Source organism: Thunnus maccoyii, chromosome 12 (genome assembly GCF_910596095.1).
Source record: "Thunnus maccoyii chromosome 12, fThuMac1.1, whole genome shotgun sequence".
NCBI lineage: Eukaryota > Metazoa > Chordata > Actinopteri > Scombriformes > Scombridae > Thunnus > Thunnus maccoyii.
Genome location: NC_056544.1, coordinates 32128878 through 32147464, shown reverse-complemented (window position 1 = coordinate 32147464; position 18587 = coordinate 32128878). Strand labels below are relative to the sequence as shown.

At 39.6% G+C, this 18587-nt stretch overlaps 2 gene segments (V, D, J or C); both read left to right on the top strand.

The window, feature by feature from the left end:
- The first annotated feature begins 94 nt into the window (after positions 1 to 94).
- On the top strand, positions 95 to 1809 carry LOC121908846. The segment is given in 3 exon segments: positions 95 to 116; positions 393 to 470; positions 1322 to 1809. Coding segments are annotated over 3 exon segments (429 nt in total).
- A 7565-nt stretch (positions 1810 to 9374) lies between these two features.
- LOC121908845 lies at positions 9375 to 14523 on the top strand. The segment is given in 3 exon segments: positions 9375 to 9512; positions 9635 to 9935; positions 14520 to 14523. Coding segments are annotated over 3 exon segments (360 nt in total).
- The last annotated feature ends 4064 nt before the right edge of the window (positions 14524 to 18587 follow it).

Genomic DNA, 18587 nt, shown 5'->3' with positions numbered 1-18587 from the left:
GAGCATGGTGCCGCTGATGCAAAGTGGCTCTCTAGGAAATGCTCTGACTGACTCCAACAGGGACTTGGATTACTCTGATGATGCTGTTTCATCAATGGATCAATCAACTTATCACAGTATTGATTAGGATGTGTCAGTGATTATTTTTATGTGGTTTGGACTTCATGTGTATTGACGACTGTTTTCTTTCAGAATATATTTTGTTACAGTTAAATGTATTACAACACAAATTTAACATTAATTCAAATTAATTTATATACGAAATAAAATCACATATTCATAAATTGGCGGCTCTGTGTTGTTGTAAGTTTTCGAGTTATTTCAGTAATTTTACTTCATTTTGGTGAGTTTGTTTGTGTCAAAGTCAGAGAGCCGTGTCTCTCTACACTGAGAGGTTTTTGTACGGCGGCTCAATGAGTTTGTATCACTGTGGTACACATTCGGTGGAGGAACCAGACTGGATATTGGAAGTAAGTTTCTGTTAAAATATTAAATACTGTATCATCAGTTAAGTTTATAATTTCTACGTCTGAACATTTGTAGTAGATATAAGTTTCCACTGTGCTGATCTAAAACACTTTAAAGTCTCAGTTTTATTGTTTGTTCCTCTTGTGTTTCCTTAAAGTTGAACTCAAAGCAGCTTTACTGAACTTTTTTTGAAGTGTTCAAGTTAATTTGTTAAATGTGAACAGCTTGAACTGCAGGACAGAGTAAAAAACAACAGTCCTACTTTAAAAATGATTTTAATTGCAGCCTTTAATTCTCTGTTTTAATTTAATCATTTAAATTCAAAGAAGATAAACAATGTGAAATGCTGTGAATCTCTGATCATTTAAAATGTCTCCAGTTGTCTTTTAACCTCAGTCTGAAATCATTTTGACAGATTTTTGAGGGTTTTTCATTTTTTGAATGTCTCAACATTTTCCGTATATTACGGTGGTCTGTTAGTTTTGACTGATGAATCTGATTAACTGTTGATCTTTTGATAGTTTTGAAAGTAAATATGTTGTTATACATTCAAACTAAATCATAGATGTCTGAATTATATATTCAAACTTTATGTCCTTATTTATATATAGTGTATAGTGTAAAATAAAATACATGAAACAGTCATATAAACGACTTAAAGGAGTTTCTGTCAGATGTTTTTTCTGCTCCACCAGTCACTCACTGACACACTGTTTCACTTCCCTCTGAGAAACCTCTCATGCATATCAGCACAGAAAGAGTCCTCATATGGCTCCACCCTCTCACAGTAAAGGTGTCCAAGTGTCTGGTGTTGGATTGACAGCTGTCCTCTAATCTGATCGGTGTCTCCTAGGTGATGTCCGTCCCACCCTGACGGTGCTGCCCCCCTCCAGCGAGGAGCTGCAGCAGGGGAAGGCCACGCTCATATGTCTGGCCAACAAGGGCTTCCCCTCAGACTGGAGTCTGGCCTGGAAGGTGGACGGCAGCAGCAGCAGCAGCAGCGGGGAGGAGAGCAGGAGCCCCGGGGTGCTGCAGAAGGACGGCCGCTACAGCTGGAGCAGCACCCTGAGGCTCCCTGCAGACCAGTGGAGGAAGGTGGGCTCTGTGACCTGTGAGGCCACCCAGGGCTCCCAGACTCCAGTCTCAGAGACACTGAGGAGAGACCAGTGTTCCCAGTCCTGACCTGACTCACTGGGACTCTGCTACTGGTTTTACTCTGCTACTGCTCTCACTCTGATCTCTAATCAGAACAGTGTAACATTGTGTAACTTCAAACTGTAACAACTGCATTATTGTAGTACTGATGACTTAGATGCTTCAAACAATAAACATTTTCTCTCTTGAAATCAAATATTTTTCTGTGGTTGTTTGACACCAACAATACATGCAGGATTATAACTCTTTCTTGATCTTAATCTTGGGATTATATAAAGTATTGTTACATATCTATGAAGTCTTTGAGTCTCAACTGACAGTGTGTCTGTTTAGCAGTGGTATCATAAATCATTATGTAAAACATGGTGTTAATGGAAGGATGAAAGGATCCCATAATTTTAAAATCCTTTCAAAATGTAGTTTACATTAATAGAGTTTTGAGGATTAGAAACAAAGCGCAGAGTATTGTCAGCAAAAGATGATATCACCTGGTTCTTCTTTTACACCAAAGGTTTCCATGTCAGTATGTTTGTTGCATGTTTCTTTAAGAATACCAAAAGAACACCTCTGATGTGTTTTTATTTATGTGCTGCATTAAAGTTCTTATTGAATTATCCCTGGTTTTGAGATGTTAAAATGTGCAATAATATGTTTTAATGTCTGAAAGGGTATTATCTTATTCAAAGAGAAAAGTAAAATATGTATTTGTAATGTTTTAAACAGATATAGGACTTTGTTTGCTCATATTTTAGTTTTCTAAACTGGTTTGATCATTTCATAGAAAATCACCCAGGCATCCTTTGACCTTGATGTAATTTATTATTATTTCAGTTTCATAAAGGGTAAATGTGCATTAAGCTGATATCCTGAATCCTGTCAATAAATTGACAAAAGTCTAAAGAATAAAAAATGAAGATCTGACATAGAATGCAGGACATAATCATAACAAATATGTAAAAATAAGAAAACATGAGTGTGATCTCTAAAGTTACACTATGTACATATACAGTAGGTACAATCATTGCACAAATGTAGTGCATACGGCCTGCCTCCCCATGTTCCCCCCACACTAGACCTCTGACCTTTTCATGTGTGTCTGACAGAAAAAAGGGAAAAAACTGCTAATAACACAAAAATGACTGTCTAAGATAATTTTGTTTCCATTAGAGTTCTTAAAAGCCTTCCTTAATTTCAGCTCCTGCCATGAAACCAAGAGATACCAACATTGATTCCCTCTGAGATCTGATTATTATTATTACACCAGAAGGAATATAGGATTTTGTGAAATATAATAAAATGTCATCGGCATATAGATAGATTTTTCAATAGTGTGACTGAAACAACATTTGAAATTTTGTGATGTTTCTAATGTAATGATGACAAAATGTAGAGAGTGGTGCAGAAAGAGGAAGTCCACTGCTGTTTTAATCTTAAAGCTGAATCTGGTTCACTGACAGTTTGGCCCAGAGGATAAATAATAAGAAACATCTTCACTGATTACTTTTGTAGACACATAACGGACCGTATTTTAAGTGCAGCGTGGTAGATCCTGGATGTACGGACTGTGCAGGCGTCTCCAGGCACTCCTGTTATTCAGGTTCATGAATGTGCCGGAGCACAAAGTGCAAAAGGGCTGGATGAAGGTGAATATAGAAGGGAGGGTGGGCTGATTATTTGTCAAGTCAATTATTATCAGACAGTCTAGATTTCTTGTAGTGATGATGAAAACAACAGAAATAGAAGCAATACAGATAAATAGATCATATCAACATTCTATAGAAAATATGACCATAATTTCTCTTCATGAACCGGTTGACATCACAGACTCAGAGTTTGATTGGTTTATTCTTATTATAAAACAAGTTTCTCTGTAGTTCTCTTGGATTTCTTGTGGTGAACCACAGGGTTCAATCCTGGGTCCTCTTATTTTCAGTTTACATGTTACTGTTGGATCAAAGAGTTAAGTGTTAGTGTTCCAGATCTTCCTACAATCCAGTGATTCTTAAACTGAGATCTTTTAATTTGCCCCTAAAATTCTGCCAAACAGGTGAAATCTGCTGAAACTGTCTGTTGATGTTAAACTTACTGCTCATAGTCTGTGTATAATATTTGATGCTGTGTTTTCCTTTAATCATCAGCTGGCTTAAATCGTACAGTGAAGAGGTAATGTTGTCTCCACTTTTGAAGCAAACCAATAGGTTCTTCTTGTGTTTGTAAAGCCTGAAAAGGTGATCAGCTACCTTTCTGCAACTCCAGTTAAAATGTAACCAGTCTGTTAACCAGGAGGAAGAGTAACTGAGAGAAGTGAAAATACAGATCTAAGAGGAGACGGAGAGATTCAGGGAGGAGCTAAGCTGTTACTGAACTATAGAAGAGAGACGAACTTCCATATTCAGCAGAGTTCAATACACAAACCACAAACATTACCTTCATTCAACATGCTGGCATTGCAGAATTATGTATTTCCTGTGTTTTTTCTTGTAATTCTAACAGGTATGTTATATTTCATTCCTGTATTTTTTAAATTCTGAATCATTCATTGAAACTTTTACAACATGTTATAACAGAGTTATCTCTTCCTTTAGGTGTCAGCTGTCAAGTACTCACTCCAGTCAACAATGAAGAGAACAGTTTAGAAGGCAGCACTGTTACTCTGTCCTACACATACTACACAAAACCAGGTGGTGGTGATAACTTTTACTGGTATCGACAATATCCAGGAAAACCACCAGAGTTCATCATCTCTCATTCAGGAACTGGAAGAACATTAAATGCTCCCATCTCTGGACTGGAGATTTCAGTGAAGGAAAAACAAATCCATCTGCAGATCTCCTCTGCTGCAGTGTCAGACTCTGCTCTCTACTACTGTGCTCGAGACACACAGTGATAGAAAGTGTAGAAGAGGCTGTACAAAAACCTGAACACAGATATCTGACTACTCTTCAAAGAGGAGGGAAGTGGTATTCAAACCACAGCTTCATATCAGATGGATTCTGCTAATTCCTGTTTGATCAGAGTCACTGTGGTTACAGCTGCTAATGAAACACTGTGGGAGGATTCACATGAGCAGCAAATCCACATCAATGACAAACCAGCTGGATGATGCTTCAAACACAAGACACCATCAAACATAAAGTCACATAAAACTGTGTGTTAAACAAAAACCTGAAGTTACTCGTCGGGTTAAAAAGTGAATGTAATGAAAATATGAGAATGTTTGTTTCATACTGTCAGTTTTTATCATGAGCTGTTTCCATTAGACATTCAACAAGGGTGTCTGCTGCCTCCACTGTTTGAACTACAAGTGTGAATGAGATATGGTCACTGACTTCATGTTGTCTTCAGGTATTTATAAATGGACACTGACTGACTGACTTCATCCTCTTTGTTCCCTGTTGGCCATCAGGTCACAATCAGCTCCTTCCATTGTTCACTTTCCTTGACAACATGTTGAGCTTCACCCCAAATACACACTGAAGCATTAAAACTCTGAAATTACTGCTCATTTATATTTTCACACATCAAAAACTCATAGAGACTCTGTGAGTGAAGCATAGAGACTCACTCATAGCAGCAGAACAGCAACAGCAACAACAACAACAGACACATGATTAGCAGCAACAAACAGCAACAGCTGGAGAAGGACAGAAGAAGGACGCCAACATGTCAGCATGGTCCGTGGGGTTTCCTGCGGATGAGAAAGCACAAAGAACTCTGGGGAAGAAGTCAATTTAGTAACATGCATTAATGGTAAAAGAAACATACAGATGGAGAAGAGGAGAGAGGAGCTCAGTGCATCAATGGAAGTCCCCCAGCAGTCTAGGCCTATAGCAGCATAACTAAGGGCTGGTCCAAGGCGAGTCTGGTCGACCCTAACTATAAGCTTTATCAAAAAGGAAAGTTTTAAGCCTACTCTTAAACATAGAGAGGGTGTCTGCCCCCTGGACTGAATCTGGAAGATGGTTCCACAAGAGAGGAGTCTGATAGCTGAAGGCTCTGCCTCCCATTCTACATTCGACTGTAGGAACCACCAGTACCACTGATAATAATGAGTTGCAATAATCCAGCCTAGAGGTAACAAATGCATGGACTATTTTTTCTGCATCTTGTTGACAGGATGTGCCTGAAGTGACAAAAGGCAGTCCTTGAAATTTGTTTTATGTGGGAGTTAAAGGACATATCAACAACTCCACCGTCTTTGCATTTGACTTCTTTCAAGGGAGGCAAGACAATCAAGCCTTAGAGAACAGTGACTCTGAAAGAGCCGTGGTACAAACTCATTCTCAGGTCACTTGAAACTGTTCAGATTAAAAATATTAAAGGAACAGCAGCAAGACCTCAAAAATGAACCTTTTATATGTTCAGGAACAAAGTGAGTCTGCAGCAGATGTAAAACATTAATTTAGTCTCAGTTTACTTGCAGTTTTTATCACAAAAACAAATAAAGAGGCAGCAGCAGGTTTAAAAGATTCAGGGTCTGATCTTACACCTGACGCAAAGCGACGCCAAGCGTGACGCAAGTGTCTTTGTTAATTTAAGACCGACGCAGTTGTTATTTTCCCATCCAGCGCCCACATTGTTTAAATAGCAAATGCACTTGTTCTCATCTGTCTGAGCAGCCATGTTGGCCTTAAAATGAGGTTTGGTCATTGTTGGTTCATTGGTATCATAAGGAAGTGGAAAGTGAATGTGTGATTGACCAACAAAAACCTGGTCTGAAGTCAATGGCGCAGTGTTTCACTGTCATTTTAAGGTTGCATTATCAAGATAGTAATATGCGCCTACATAAGCGGCAACACAAGGAACGTACAATCTGCTTTTTACACACACAAGAATATAAATAAAAGGATTACAATGTGAAATGATGGAAGAAATTATTTGACCAAAAAGTATTTAAACAGACCCATCAGGTTGAGGGTTTCTGTCAAGACCCAGAAAACAGATTTCAACAAGGGATCAGACATGGATTGACTTTCCTGATACATCAATACATGAGGACATGAGGAACACATGAGGAAATAAATGAGGTGAAAATAAAGATTAAACTAAGGAGGGAAAGAAGTCTAGACAGCTTCTAGCTGCTGCCAGCAGCAGGATCAGCACCTTGGACAGCTGATCAAGCAAGCTTTCTTTTTGGAAATTCAACATGGTTCATTAGATATCTAATCAGTTTGCTAATATTATGTGTGTGTGTTTTTAAGTTTTGGGCAGTAAGACATGTAAGAAGAGTGACATGTGACAGGAATGTGATTACTTTATTTCACTACCTTAAAGTGTAAGGGTTTCCAATGTTACACTCAGTAATTACATTACACTCACTAAGCTCAGTAACACTCTGTTACTTTGACTCTTTGGGAGTTCAACTTGTTTGCGTCTCACCTGCAGTTAGATGTAGAATAGATATCAGTTTTGTCTGTGTGTTCAGTGGAAGGACTGGTTCACAGTGTGTTACCATGGTGCAGGATATGCACGTTAGTTAAAATACTATACATACAGTTCAATAGTCAGAATATATATTTAGAGATACAGCAAATGCTCCCTCGGGTTTTGTTTTTTAGAGAATATGTATGTATGTAAACATGAATATTAAGAAAAGTGCCCCACAATGTGTTTTATGAGATTCCTTGTTTGCTTCATGCAAAGATTAGAGACTTTAATTATTCACCAGTTTAATATATTTTGGAGATGTATGGAGAACAATGATTTATTAACTGGGGTTTATCTTTGTGGGCTTCAAACATTTAAACAGATACATAATATACACTCACCGGCACACCTTGCTAGTACTGGTTTGGACCCCCTTTTGCCTCCAGAACTGTCTAAATACTGTGTGGCGTAAATTCAACAAGGTGCTGGACACATTCCTCCGAGATTTTGGTCCATATTGACATGATAGCGTCACACAGTTGCTGCAGATTTGTTGGCTGCACATCCATGATGCCAATCTCCTGTTCCACCACATCCCAAAGGTGCTCAAATGAGATCTGACTGAGACTGAGATCTGGTGACTGTGGAGGCCATCTGAGTACAGTGAACTCATTGTCATGTTGAAGAAACCAGTTTGAGATGATTTGAGCTTTGTGACATTGGCTGCTGGAAGTATAGCCATTAGAAGATGGTATACTGTGGTCATAAAGGGATGGACACAGTCAGCAGCAATACTCAGGTAGACTGTGGCCTTTAAACGATGCTCAAAGGGGCCCAAAGTGTGCCAAGAAAATATCCCCCACACCATTACACCACCACTAGCAGCCTGAATACAATATAGTATAATACAAGGCAGGATGGATCCATACTTTCATATTGTTTACGCAAAATTCTGAATGTTGCAGCAGGAATGGAGACTCGTCAGACTAGGCAACATTTTTCTCTCTTCTCATCCTCTGTTCTCCAATTTTGGTGAGCCTGTGTTAATTGTAGGCTCAGTTTCCTGTTCTTACAGGAGGGACAGCCAGTGTGGTCTTCTGCTGCTGTAGCCCATCTGCTTCAAGGTTCAACATGTTGTGTGTTCAGAGATGCTCTTCTGCATACCTCGGTTGTAACGAGTGGTTATTTGAGTTACTGTTGCCTTTCTATCAGCTCCAAGCAGTCTGGCCATTTTCTTATGACCTCTGCCATCAACAAGGCATTTTCATGCAGAGAACTGCCACTCACTTGATATTTCCTCTTTTTCGAACCATCCTCTGTAAACTCTAGAGATGGTTGTGTGTGAAAATCCCAGTAGATCACCAGTTCCTGAATTACTCAGACCAGCCTGTCTGGCACCAACAATCATGTCACGTTCAAAGTCACTTTAATCACCTTTCTTTCCCATTCTGATGTTTGATTTGAACTTCAGCAGATCATCTTGACCATGTCTACAAGCCTAAATGCACTGAGTTGCTGACAAGTGATTGGCTGACTAAACATTTGTGTTAACGAGCAGTTGAACAGGTTTACCTAATAAAGTGGCTGGTGAATGTATATAGAGACAGATGTAGAGGTCTTGTCTTGGTGCTTATAACATTGGCATGAGAGGAGGAATAGGTGGAGGGAGGGGCGACTCACAGAAGAAGAGAACAGAAGAAGACTCCCGTTGTCAGAGGCAGTCGATACCTGAACCACTAAACACAGATACTGTCTGTCAGATGTTGTCACTGCATTGTTGTGATATTTTGTTGTTTTTTGTGACCGTACTAAAAGGGAGGTGAAACAATACAGGAATAATAAATGTCTTTAACAATGTGAGAAACTTGTGGAGCAGATAATCTGATTTTAACTTTGTGTTTAACATCAAGTTATCTCTTCCTTTAGGTGTCAGCTGTGAAGAACTCACTCCACTAGAGGGAGTCACACACTGTTAAACTTCAGTGGTTTGTTACCAAACAGTCGAGATTCTTTTCACAGGTGAGAAAAATGAAGGAACAATGAAGGCAGAAAGATAGAAGAATGATGTAGACTGTCCTGATAGCTATGAAGTATGGTTCACATCAATGAGAGAGTATCACACAGTAACTCTTCTGACAACAACACTAACAGCTGAGAGGCTCCCACCAAGGGTCCACTTTCTCCTCACTGCTGTTTTATCCTAAAGGACTCAATCAATATACAACACAGTCATTAACTCCATGTGGTAAAACTGTCAACTGTCAATCAGTGTAATGCTATTAGCTATGAGCTAATCAGTATAATGTGATATGAAAAGTACATTGAACACATTATTAGTCAGAGCTGTGAGAGCAGGGAGGAGGAGATTAAGGGAGGAGCAAAACTGTCACTGAAGTACAGAAAGACACAAACTTTCACTGTGGTGTTTCATACTAAACAACACAGACAGTTTCTTCTTATCTTCAAGATGGTGTCAATGCAATTAAGTCTGTTTTCAACTTTGTTTCTGATCACACTAACAGGTAGGTGACACACTTCATATTTACTTCTATTGATGTTTGATTGAAAACTGAGCATGAAGTTGTATGTATTCATGTTATGAGTCTTTGACAACATGTTATAACAGAGTTATCTCTTCCTTTAGGTGTCAGCTGTCAAGAACTCACTCCAGTCAACAATGAAGAGAACAGTTTAGAAGGCAGCACTGTTACTCTGTCCTACACATACTCTAAACAAGCTGCTGGCAATGATTATTTCTTCTGGTATCGACAATATCCAGGAAAACCACCAGAGTTCCTCATGTACATCTCAGGCAGTAACATCAGAAAAACAGCAGACTCTCTCAAGTCAGCAAAAAGATTCTTTACTGATCTGTTTGAAGAAAAGCGTGGAGTCAAACTGCAGATCTCCTCTGCTGCAGTGTCTGACTCTGCTGTGTACTACTGTGCTCTGCAGCCCACAGTGACAGGAAACACCAAAACTCTGTACAAAAACCTTTGGAGCAAAGACAACAGAATACTCCACAACATCCACTAGAGGGAGTCACACACTGTTAAACTTCAGTGGTTTCTTATCAAACAGTCTAGATTCTTTTCCCTCATGAGACACAGTTGTGATGAAGAGTTTTACAAATGAATGTCATTTGACATATGAGTCTCCTCCTACTGACTGCAGAGGTGGCTGCATGGCAGAGAGCTGTTTGATTCCAGCTGTGAACATCAGACCAAACACAACTCACAAAACCACTCAACACGTATTCAAACTCAACATTCACTTACAGCACATTTCACTTGTGTAACCATGGAAACACTGGCTGTCATTTTACTGTTTTCAGCTCTTGTAGGTACGTATGTTTTTGTCATTGTGTGATATTTTCCAAATGATGGATATTTGACTCTGGAACAGAACTTTAATACAACATGTTTCCTTCACTAGGTAACACCTTGGAAGATGATTTCTATAGAAATCAGTCAAATGAACAGTTGATCAGTTTGTGTCCACAGAGTAACACTGTACAGTTGACATTTTCCACTGTCTTCTCCTCTCAGCCTCATGAACAATGTTAGTCTAATGGCTTCATTTTCTCTACTTTTTCCAGGACTAATAGCTGGAGACACAATCTCTCCTGTACGAGATGAAGTCAGTGGAAGAGAAGGAGAATCTGTCACACTCACATGTACCTATCAGACAAGCTATACTCCTGACCTTTACTGGTACAAACATCATTCTGACCTTCAGGCACCTCAGTTTATACTCTGGAAAGGAGCAGGATCAGTGAGTAGTGAATATATTCCTGATGAACGATATAAATCCCAAACATCAGCTACAACAACTGAGCTGACCATACAGAGTCTAACCCTGGCAGACACAGCTCTCTACTACTGTGCTCTAGACACACAGTGATAGAAAGTGTAGAAGAGGCTGTACAAAAACCTGAACACAGATATCTGACTACTCTTCAAAGAGGAGGGAAGTGGTATTCAAACCACAGCTTCATATCAGATGGATTCTGCTAATTCCTGTTTTATCAGAGTCACTGTGGTTACAGCTGCTAATGAAACACTGTGGGAGGATTCACATGAGCGCCTCTTTCATGACACGTTTTCTTCCTCGATCACTTCTCTTCTCTCTCCTACACTTGAAGAGGGCTGACAGTGAAACTCTGCTGACCATAATGCGTCACATTATTTAATGACAGCAGTAACACACACCTGTTGCACTGTACAGACAGAAGTAGTAGTCAGGAAACAGCAGCCATGATGTGCTGATCTGGGAGGCAGAAGTGACAAAACTGCTGCTTTTCTAGACAGTTAAAGTGCATCAAGACACAGCCAGTGTGTCTAATTTCACAGAGGAAACAATAGAGGCCGATGTTCTGACGCAGATCATATGCTGCCGGCAACAATACAATGAGAAGTTAACCACTCATGTCTCATATACAATAAATGTAAACAACACTGATGCTGGGCAGACGAAGCTAAAGTTAGCTCACTTTGGAAAAGGAAACGTTACTGCAGCTCAGTTAACAGCCACATTTAGAGCAGCAGCAACTGAAAACAAAGAGGTTTATTTCAGTTTGCATCACAAACATGGTCAGGCAGCACTGGTAGACTTGTGAGTTTAAGAAGCATCCAAATCTCTTTCTGGTTGAATTATATAAGTGTTGTGGAGTTATGAAAGATTAATCAGATGCCTTTTTGACAACAGACTGCTTTTAAAAACTGTTATGTCTTCACACAGTTTATACAGTGTGTGATTGGTCCATCACATTCCAAACTAGAGCTGCAACTAACCATTATTTTCATTATCAATCAATCTGTTGATGTTTCATATCCATTAATAGATAAATTGTTTTGTCTAAAAAATTCCAGAAAATTGTAAAAAATGTGTCATAATTTCTTTGTAGGAATTTGTGCACTAAATATCTTTATGAATTATGAGTTATTATTGTGCACAACTCCAACATTAAATTATTCGTCCAGTGACATAACTCATATTAGAGTAGGTATAATAACGGGGAAATAGTCCTCCTTGTTGCCCGCACAAGAAAGGTCCATTAGAATTATGATTGTTATTAATCTTAGTTATGATTTTGCAAGAGTATAAGGTCTTTTAAGGTTAAGTGACTGAGATGCAAGCACAAGACAATAGAAACAAGTTCACTTTAGTTACATTCACATTTATTACTAATAATAGTACTAAACACTACAACATTTTACAAACAAGACACAAGAGGGAAAGAGAAACTGGTACACAAGGCTATGGCTAGTGAATGATTGAAATGCATGATGCAGAGTTATCTATTGTGTAGTTGGTATGAGAGACCTGATAAACAGATGAGATGACTGTTACCTGAGAAGCAGTGAGTCAAATCAATGGTACCACAACTGAGTTCTGAATTGCCAATTGAAATGAGAAATCATGAAAGCAGCAGGGTTTAAGCAAGTTGATGAAGGTTTTGTATGAATACTTGCTTGCTCTCTGGGGTGGCTTCTTACGGAGAATCGAGTCTGATGTGCTGGGGTGAGGAGCTGGAGTCTGGATCTTGTAATGATGAGTAAATCGGCCAGTCCGAACTTGAAAGCTCCTGGTTTATGCTCTCATGCTCTCCTCGGCTTGACCCTCAACTCATGACTCTAGATTCTGAGGTTTCACCTCCTGTTGTTCTGAGTCACATCTTCAGACTAGCAAACTTCAAGCTTCACACTGGCATGACAGAAAGCAAGAATACAAAATCAAAAGTAAGAAGAAACCAGCAGCCAGCCTGGACAACCAGCCTGGAAAAACCAGCCAGCAACCAGCAAAAAGCAGCAGCCTCAACAAAACAGCCTAGAGTCTCAGATAAGACACTGTTTTAAAGTTTTGGTCTGCCCGCCCAGAAGGTGCATCCTGGTCAGTCCCAGGGGTTGCAGAGTTCTGGGGGGGCACAGTCAGTCCCCTCCTGTTCATGGACAGGCAGGTTCAACTCCTGAATACGGTTACTCCATTAATCAAAGTATTTACAATTAAGCAATTGCATGATTCTTAATTTTACATGTTTGATAGTAGCTTTAGTGTGTGTGTGTGTGTGTGTGTGTGTGTGTGTGTGTGTGTGTTCTGGTAAATGTCTGTGAGTGTCTGTATGTCACTGGAGCATGACATATTGTGCAGCATGTCTTGTGCCTTATGCTGGTTTGCCCAGTGATCAGTTCTTGGGTTGGTCATTCAAGTCCTGAAAATCAAAATCCACAGTGGGATTAAAGTTGGTGCCAGCTCGTCTCTGTGTGTGACTGGCTGTTAGGGGTGAGTTATGATAACCTATGGTGGGGGTCTTTTATCCAGATGGTACCATCAGTACACATTGGGATGTGAAATGGTCTCTCCATCTTGCTGGCTCTTGTAGCTTGAAGGATCAAAGATGGTTTGGGTCAGTGGTCTGGTTTGGTGACCATGCAGGAGATGGGGGTTCATTATCTGATCCTTTCTGTTTGCAGGAGGTGGTTTAGATGATCTGGTCAGTGAGGAGTCTGGGACTCTCACTTATATATTATTGGCCAGCATTGCTGGGGGGTTGAAGACAGAGTTGGTCTGTTGCTTGAGGATTGTGCTGTCTGCCTTCAAAACATGCAGGGACTTTACCCTACATCTCTAAGACTATGTTGACTTCTCCACAGTCTGACAACCAAAGAAATCCAGTGTATGATCATGTATGAAACAGAAAAGCTTCAAATCCTCACATTTAAGAAGCTGCAACCATCAAATATTTGGTACTTCTGTTGAAAAAATGGCTGAAATTATTATTTGATTATCAAAATACATGCTGATTAATTTCCTATTGATTGACTGGTTGATTGATAGCTGCAGATCTATTCCAAACACTGAGGGAGTGTTTGCTGTATCGTATAACACTGAGGCCTCTAGTTTCATGGTGGGAAACTGTTTTAACAGAATCTCCCCTTTGTGCTGGTGCAGCACTGCTTTTTCCACACAGTCCTCCTGAACAACAGAACGTCTCCTGCTGCTTCCATGACACAGAAATATAACAAACATAATCAGTAACAAGTTTTAGTTCAGGCAAGCTGTTCTTTTTCATGCACACAGAAAGACATTTTCTGACATTTTAAATAGTTGGAGCGAGTGTTTGGCCTGAGATAACTGTCAGGAGCTCCAAGTAAATATGATGAGTTTGCCAGGAGGCTGATGGATCTCAGTGTTCAACTCAAACTTAACAGAACTGAAAGCCGTGTTAAACTGTGATGAAGTTCATGATGTCATTGATGGTTCAACAACCTATAGAGGTGATTTCCTGGCCCCGCCCTCTGAGGTTCAACTCAACCAATGAGATTCTTTCTGTCTGCAGAGCAGAAATGTTTGAGGAAGTAAAATCCCAATCAGCTTGATGCTGAGGAGAAGGGCTGTGCAGCAGAGAGGCTGTTTAGTTTCTTCATTCTACTGCAGTGGAAGAACATTGATCATCTGCTGTCTGTTTGGTTTCAACAACTCCAAAGACATGTTGCTTTACCTCTTTATACTGTTATCTCACTTTATAGGTGAGCGTTAGAACAGAGATGAAAGTCTCATTTTACCTGATGTATTAACCAGATATCTGTTTTTCATAACTGGATGATTTTGTGGAAGTAAATTCACAAACAAACCTGCTGATTGTTCTCCTTTAATCAATCATCTTTATTGATACATCTCTTCCTCTGCATGTTCTGTTCTTCCCCAGAGTGTAAAGGACAAGACAGCGTGACCCAGCCAACAGGAGATGTCATTGCTGCTGAAGGAGACACAGTTACACTGACTTGTACATTTGAGACCAGTTACTCAGGTCCCACTTTGTTCTGGTACAAACAGGATGGAAACAACAGCCCCAAATTCATCCTGAGCCGAGTTAAACTGGATGAAGGGAACACACCAGATGAGTTTAAGGAAAGATTTTCATCCACACTGGATTCAACCTCAAAATCAGTTCCTCTGCAGATCTCCTCTGCTGCAGTGTCTGACTCTGCTGTGTACTACTGTGCTCTGCAGCCCACAGTGACAGGAAACACCAAAACTCTGTACAAAAACCTTTGGAGCAAAGACAACAGAATACTCCACAACATCCACTAGAGGGAGTCACACACTGTTAAACTTCAGTGGTTTCTTAGCAAACAGTCTAGATTCTTTTCCCTCATGAGACACAGTTGTGATGAAGAGTTTTACAAATGAATGTCATTTGACATATGAGTCTCCTCCTACTGACTGCAGAGGTGGCTGCATGGCAGAGAGCTGTTTGATTCCAGCTGTGAACATCAGACCAAACACAACTCACAAAACCACTCAACACTTATTCAAACTCAACATTCACTTACAGCATTTCACTTGTGTAACCATGGAAACACTGGCTGTCATTTTACTGTTTTCAGCTCTTGTAGGTACGTATGTTTTTGTCATTGTGTGATATTTTCCAAATGATGGATATTTGACTCTGGAACAGAACTTTAATACAACATGTTTCCTTCGCTAGGTAACACCTTGGAAGATGATTTCTATAGAAATCAGTCAAATGAACAGTTGATCAGTTTGTGTCCACAGAGTAACACTGTACAGTTGACATTTTCCACTGTCTTCTCCTCTCAGCCTCATGAACAATGTTAGTCTAATGGCTTCATTTTCTCGACTTTTTCCAGGACTAATAGCTGGAGACACAATCTCTCCTGTAAAAGATGAAGTCAGTGGAAGAGAAGGAGGATCTGTCACACTCACATGTATCTATCAGACAAGTTATACTAATGTTTGGCTTTACTGGTACAAACATCATTCTGACCTTCAGGCACCTCAGTTTATACTCTGGAAAGGAGCAAAATCAGAGGATGGTACTGAATATATTCCTGATAAACGATATAAATCCCAAACATCAGCTACAACAACTGAGCTGACCATACAGAGTCTAACCCTGGCAGACACAGCTCTCTACTACTGTGCTCTACACACACAGTGATAGAAAGTGTAGAAGAGGCTGTACAAAAACCTGAACACAGATATCTGACTACTCTTCAAAGAGGAGGGAAGTGGTATTCAAACCACAGCTTCATATCAGATGGATTCTGCTAATTCCTGTTTTATCAGAGTCACTGTGGTTACAGCTGCTAATGAAACACTGTGGGAGGATTCACATGAGCAGCAAATCCACATCAATGACAAAGCAGCTGGATGATGCTTCAAACACAAGACACCATCAAACATAAAGTGACATAAAACTGTGTGTTGAACAAAAACCTGAAGTTACTCGTCGGGTTAAAAAGTGAATGTAATGAAAATATGAGAATGTTTGTTTCATACTGTCAGTTTTTATCATGAGCTGTTTCCATTAGACATTCAACAAGGGTGTCTGCTGCCTCCACTGTTTGAACTACGAGTGTGAATGAGATATGGTCACTGACTACTGAGCATGTGCGGGAACGCTATTCTGTTAACAGAGCTTCGCTAGCTTCTTGTGCTACATATCACTATCTATTAACATGGTACTACATTATGAATTTCTTGAAGAATTTCAGTACAAGTTACAGTACATTTCTCAAACAGGTTGTAGCCACTGTAGGTCTTTGGTTATTGGCCATGATTAATGCTTCTTAACTGTTTAAAGTTAACTAGTGTGCAGCGTCTGCTTAACAAACCTGATCTGGATCCAACTGTATGCAATCATTTCAGGTCTAGCTCAAAATGACCTTTTATTTCAAAAAATATTTTGAGTTGTTGGATCTTAGCTCAGATTTCGATGCAGTGGATCATGGAGTCCTCAGTGACAGGCTACAACGGTGGGTTGGCCCATCTGTGTCTGATTTAAGCTGGTTTATATCATATTTATCAAATAAATAATTATTTGTGATGGTTGCTAATGATATGTCTGATGCTGCTGTCTTGAGTTATGGAGTGCCTCAAGGGTCTGTTATTGGTCCTGATCTTATTTTCTATTCATATACTACTGTTTTAACATATCTTTTAACTTTTATGCAGATGACAAATTCAATGATGATACAACAGAGGTTTTGAGGCACTATTTAACTATATAACTAAATCTTTACTTCAAGATTCAAGATTTAGTTTATTGACATTTTCTTGTGTATTTGCATACACAAAAAACAAAATGCTGTTCCTCCCAGCTCACAGCAATGTAACAACAACATAAAGGATAAATATCTACTGTGTATGCAAAAATTATATTTAAAAAATGATAAAAGCACATGAATCCCAAGAGAAAAAAACAAAAAAGGAACAAGCAGTTAGCAGCACAGTTTATTAAAGTGCATTTAGAGAGAAAAGTACATGTCTCAATTGGATGTAGACAGCTCTTGCATGTCAACGACTGACCAGCACTGATGGGGGAGTTATATAATCCATTATGCTGTCCAGAGAACATTTGGCAACATGATTGTTGTTGCATGACCGGTATGTATAGGTTAACAGTTAGCCTAGCTTGCACTCATCTGCGCTTGCTTTGGGTCCACTGGGTGCAGGAGACCAAACGCCATCAGCTGATTTAGCTCCCAGCCAGTATTTCTCAAAGCAAAAGTCTTTGTTACAAATGTCCAAAAAAACTGATATAGACATATTATAGACATATTTCCCCTACACCCCACAGGATGTCACAGATGTAGACGTAGACATGGACAACGATACTGCAAGTCGGAACTACGAGAGGCCGCTGCAAACGTTGGTTGTGCCACCATCACACCAGTTCATGGAGAGAGAGAATACCACCAACAAGGACCCCTTAATTTCTCTTCTTGTCTCTTTCTCTTCTTCACAAAATAACTCTTCTGTTAGCTTCCTCAGTGCAGTTTCTCCTTTGGAATGTAGGTAACAGTAGCAGGTAGCAGTTGACAGCTAGCTAGCTGTTTTGATTTAAAAATATATCTAAAGATGATATTTCCTCTACTGTTAATTAATTTTGTTACCTCTTCTGTAGATTATCTTCTGAAGAGTATTTGAAGGTTATTTTGCAAAATGTCCCACTTTGTAGGTCCAAGTTTGAGATGTATTCAGGAGCCCATCTCTGGTGCAGCCACTCTCTGAGCTGTGAGAGCAGGGAGGAGGAGATTAAGGGAGGAGCAAAACTGTCACTGAAGTACAGAAAGACACAAACTTTCACTGTGGTGTTTCATACTAAACAACACAGACAGTTTCTTCTTATCTTCAAGATGGTGTCAATGCAATTAAGTCTGTTTTCAACTTTGTTTCTGATCACACTAACAGGTAGGTGACACACTTCATATTTACTTCTATTGATGTTTGATTGAAAACTGAGCATGAAGTTGTTTGTATTCATGTTATGAGTCTTTAACAACATGTTATAACAGAGTTATCTCTTCCTTTAGGTGTCAGCTGTCAAGAACTCACTCCAGTCAACAATGAAGAGAACAGTTTAGAAGGCAGCACTGTTACTCTGTCCTACAACTACTCCAAACAAGCTGATTATAATGATCATTTCTTCTGGTATCGACAATATCCAGGAAAACCACCAGAGTTCCTCATGTACATCTCAGGGCTAAATGTCACAAGACCAGCAGATTCTCTGAAATCAGAAACAAGATTCTTTACTGATCTGTTTGAAGAAAAGCGTGGAGTCAAAC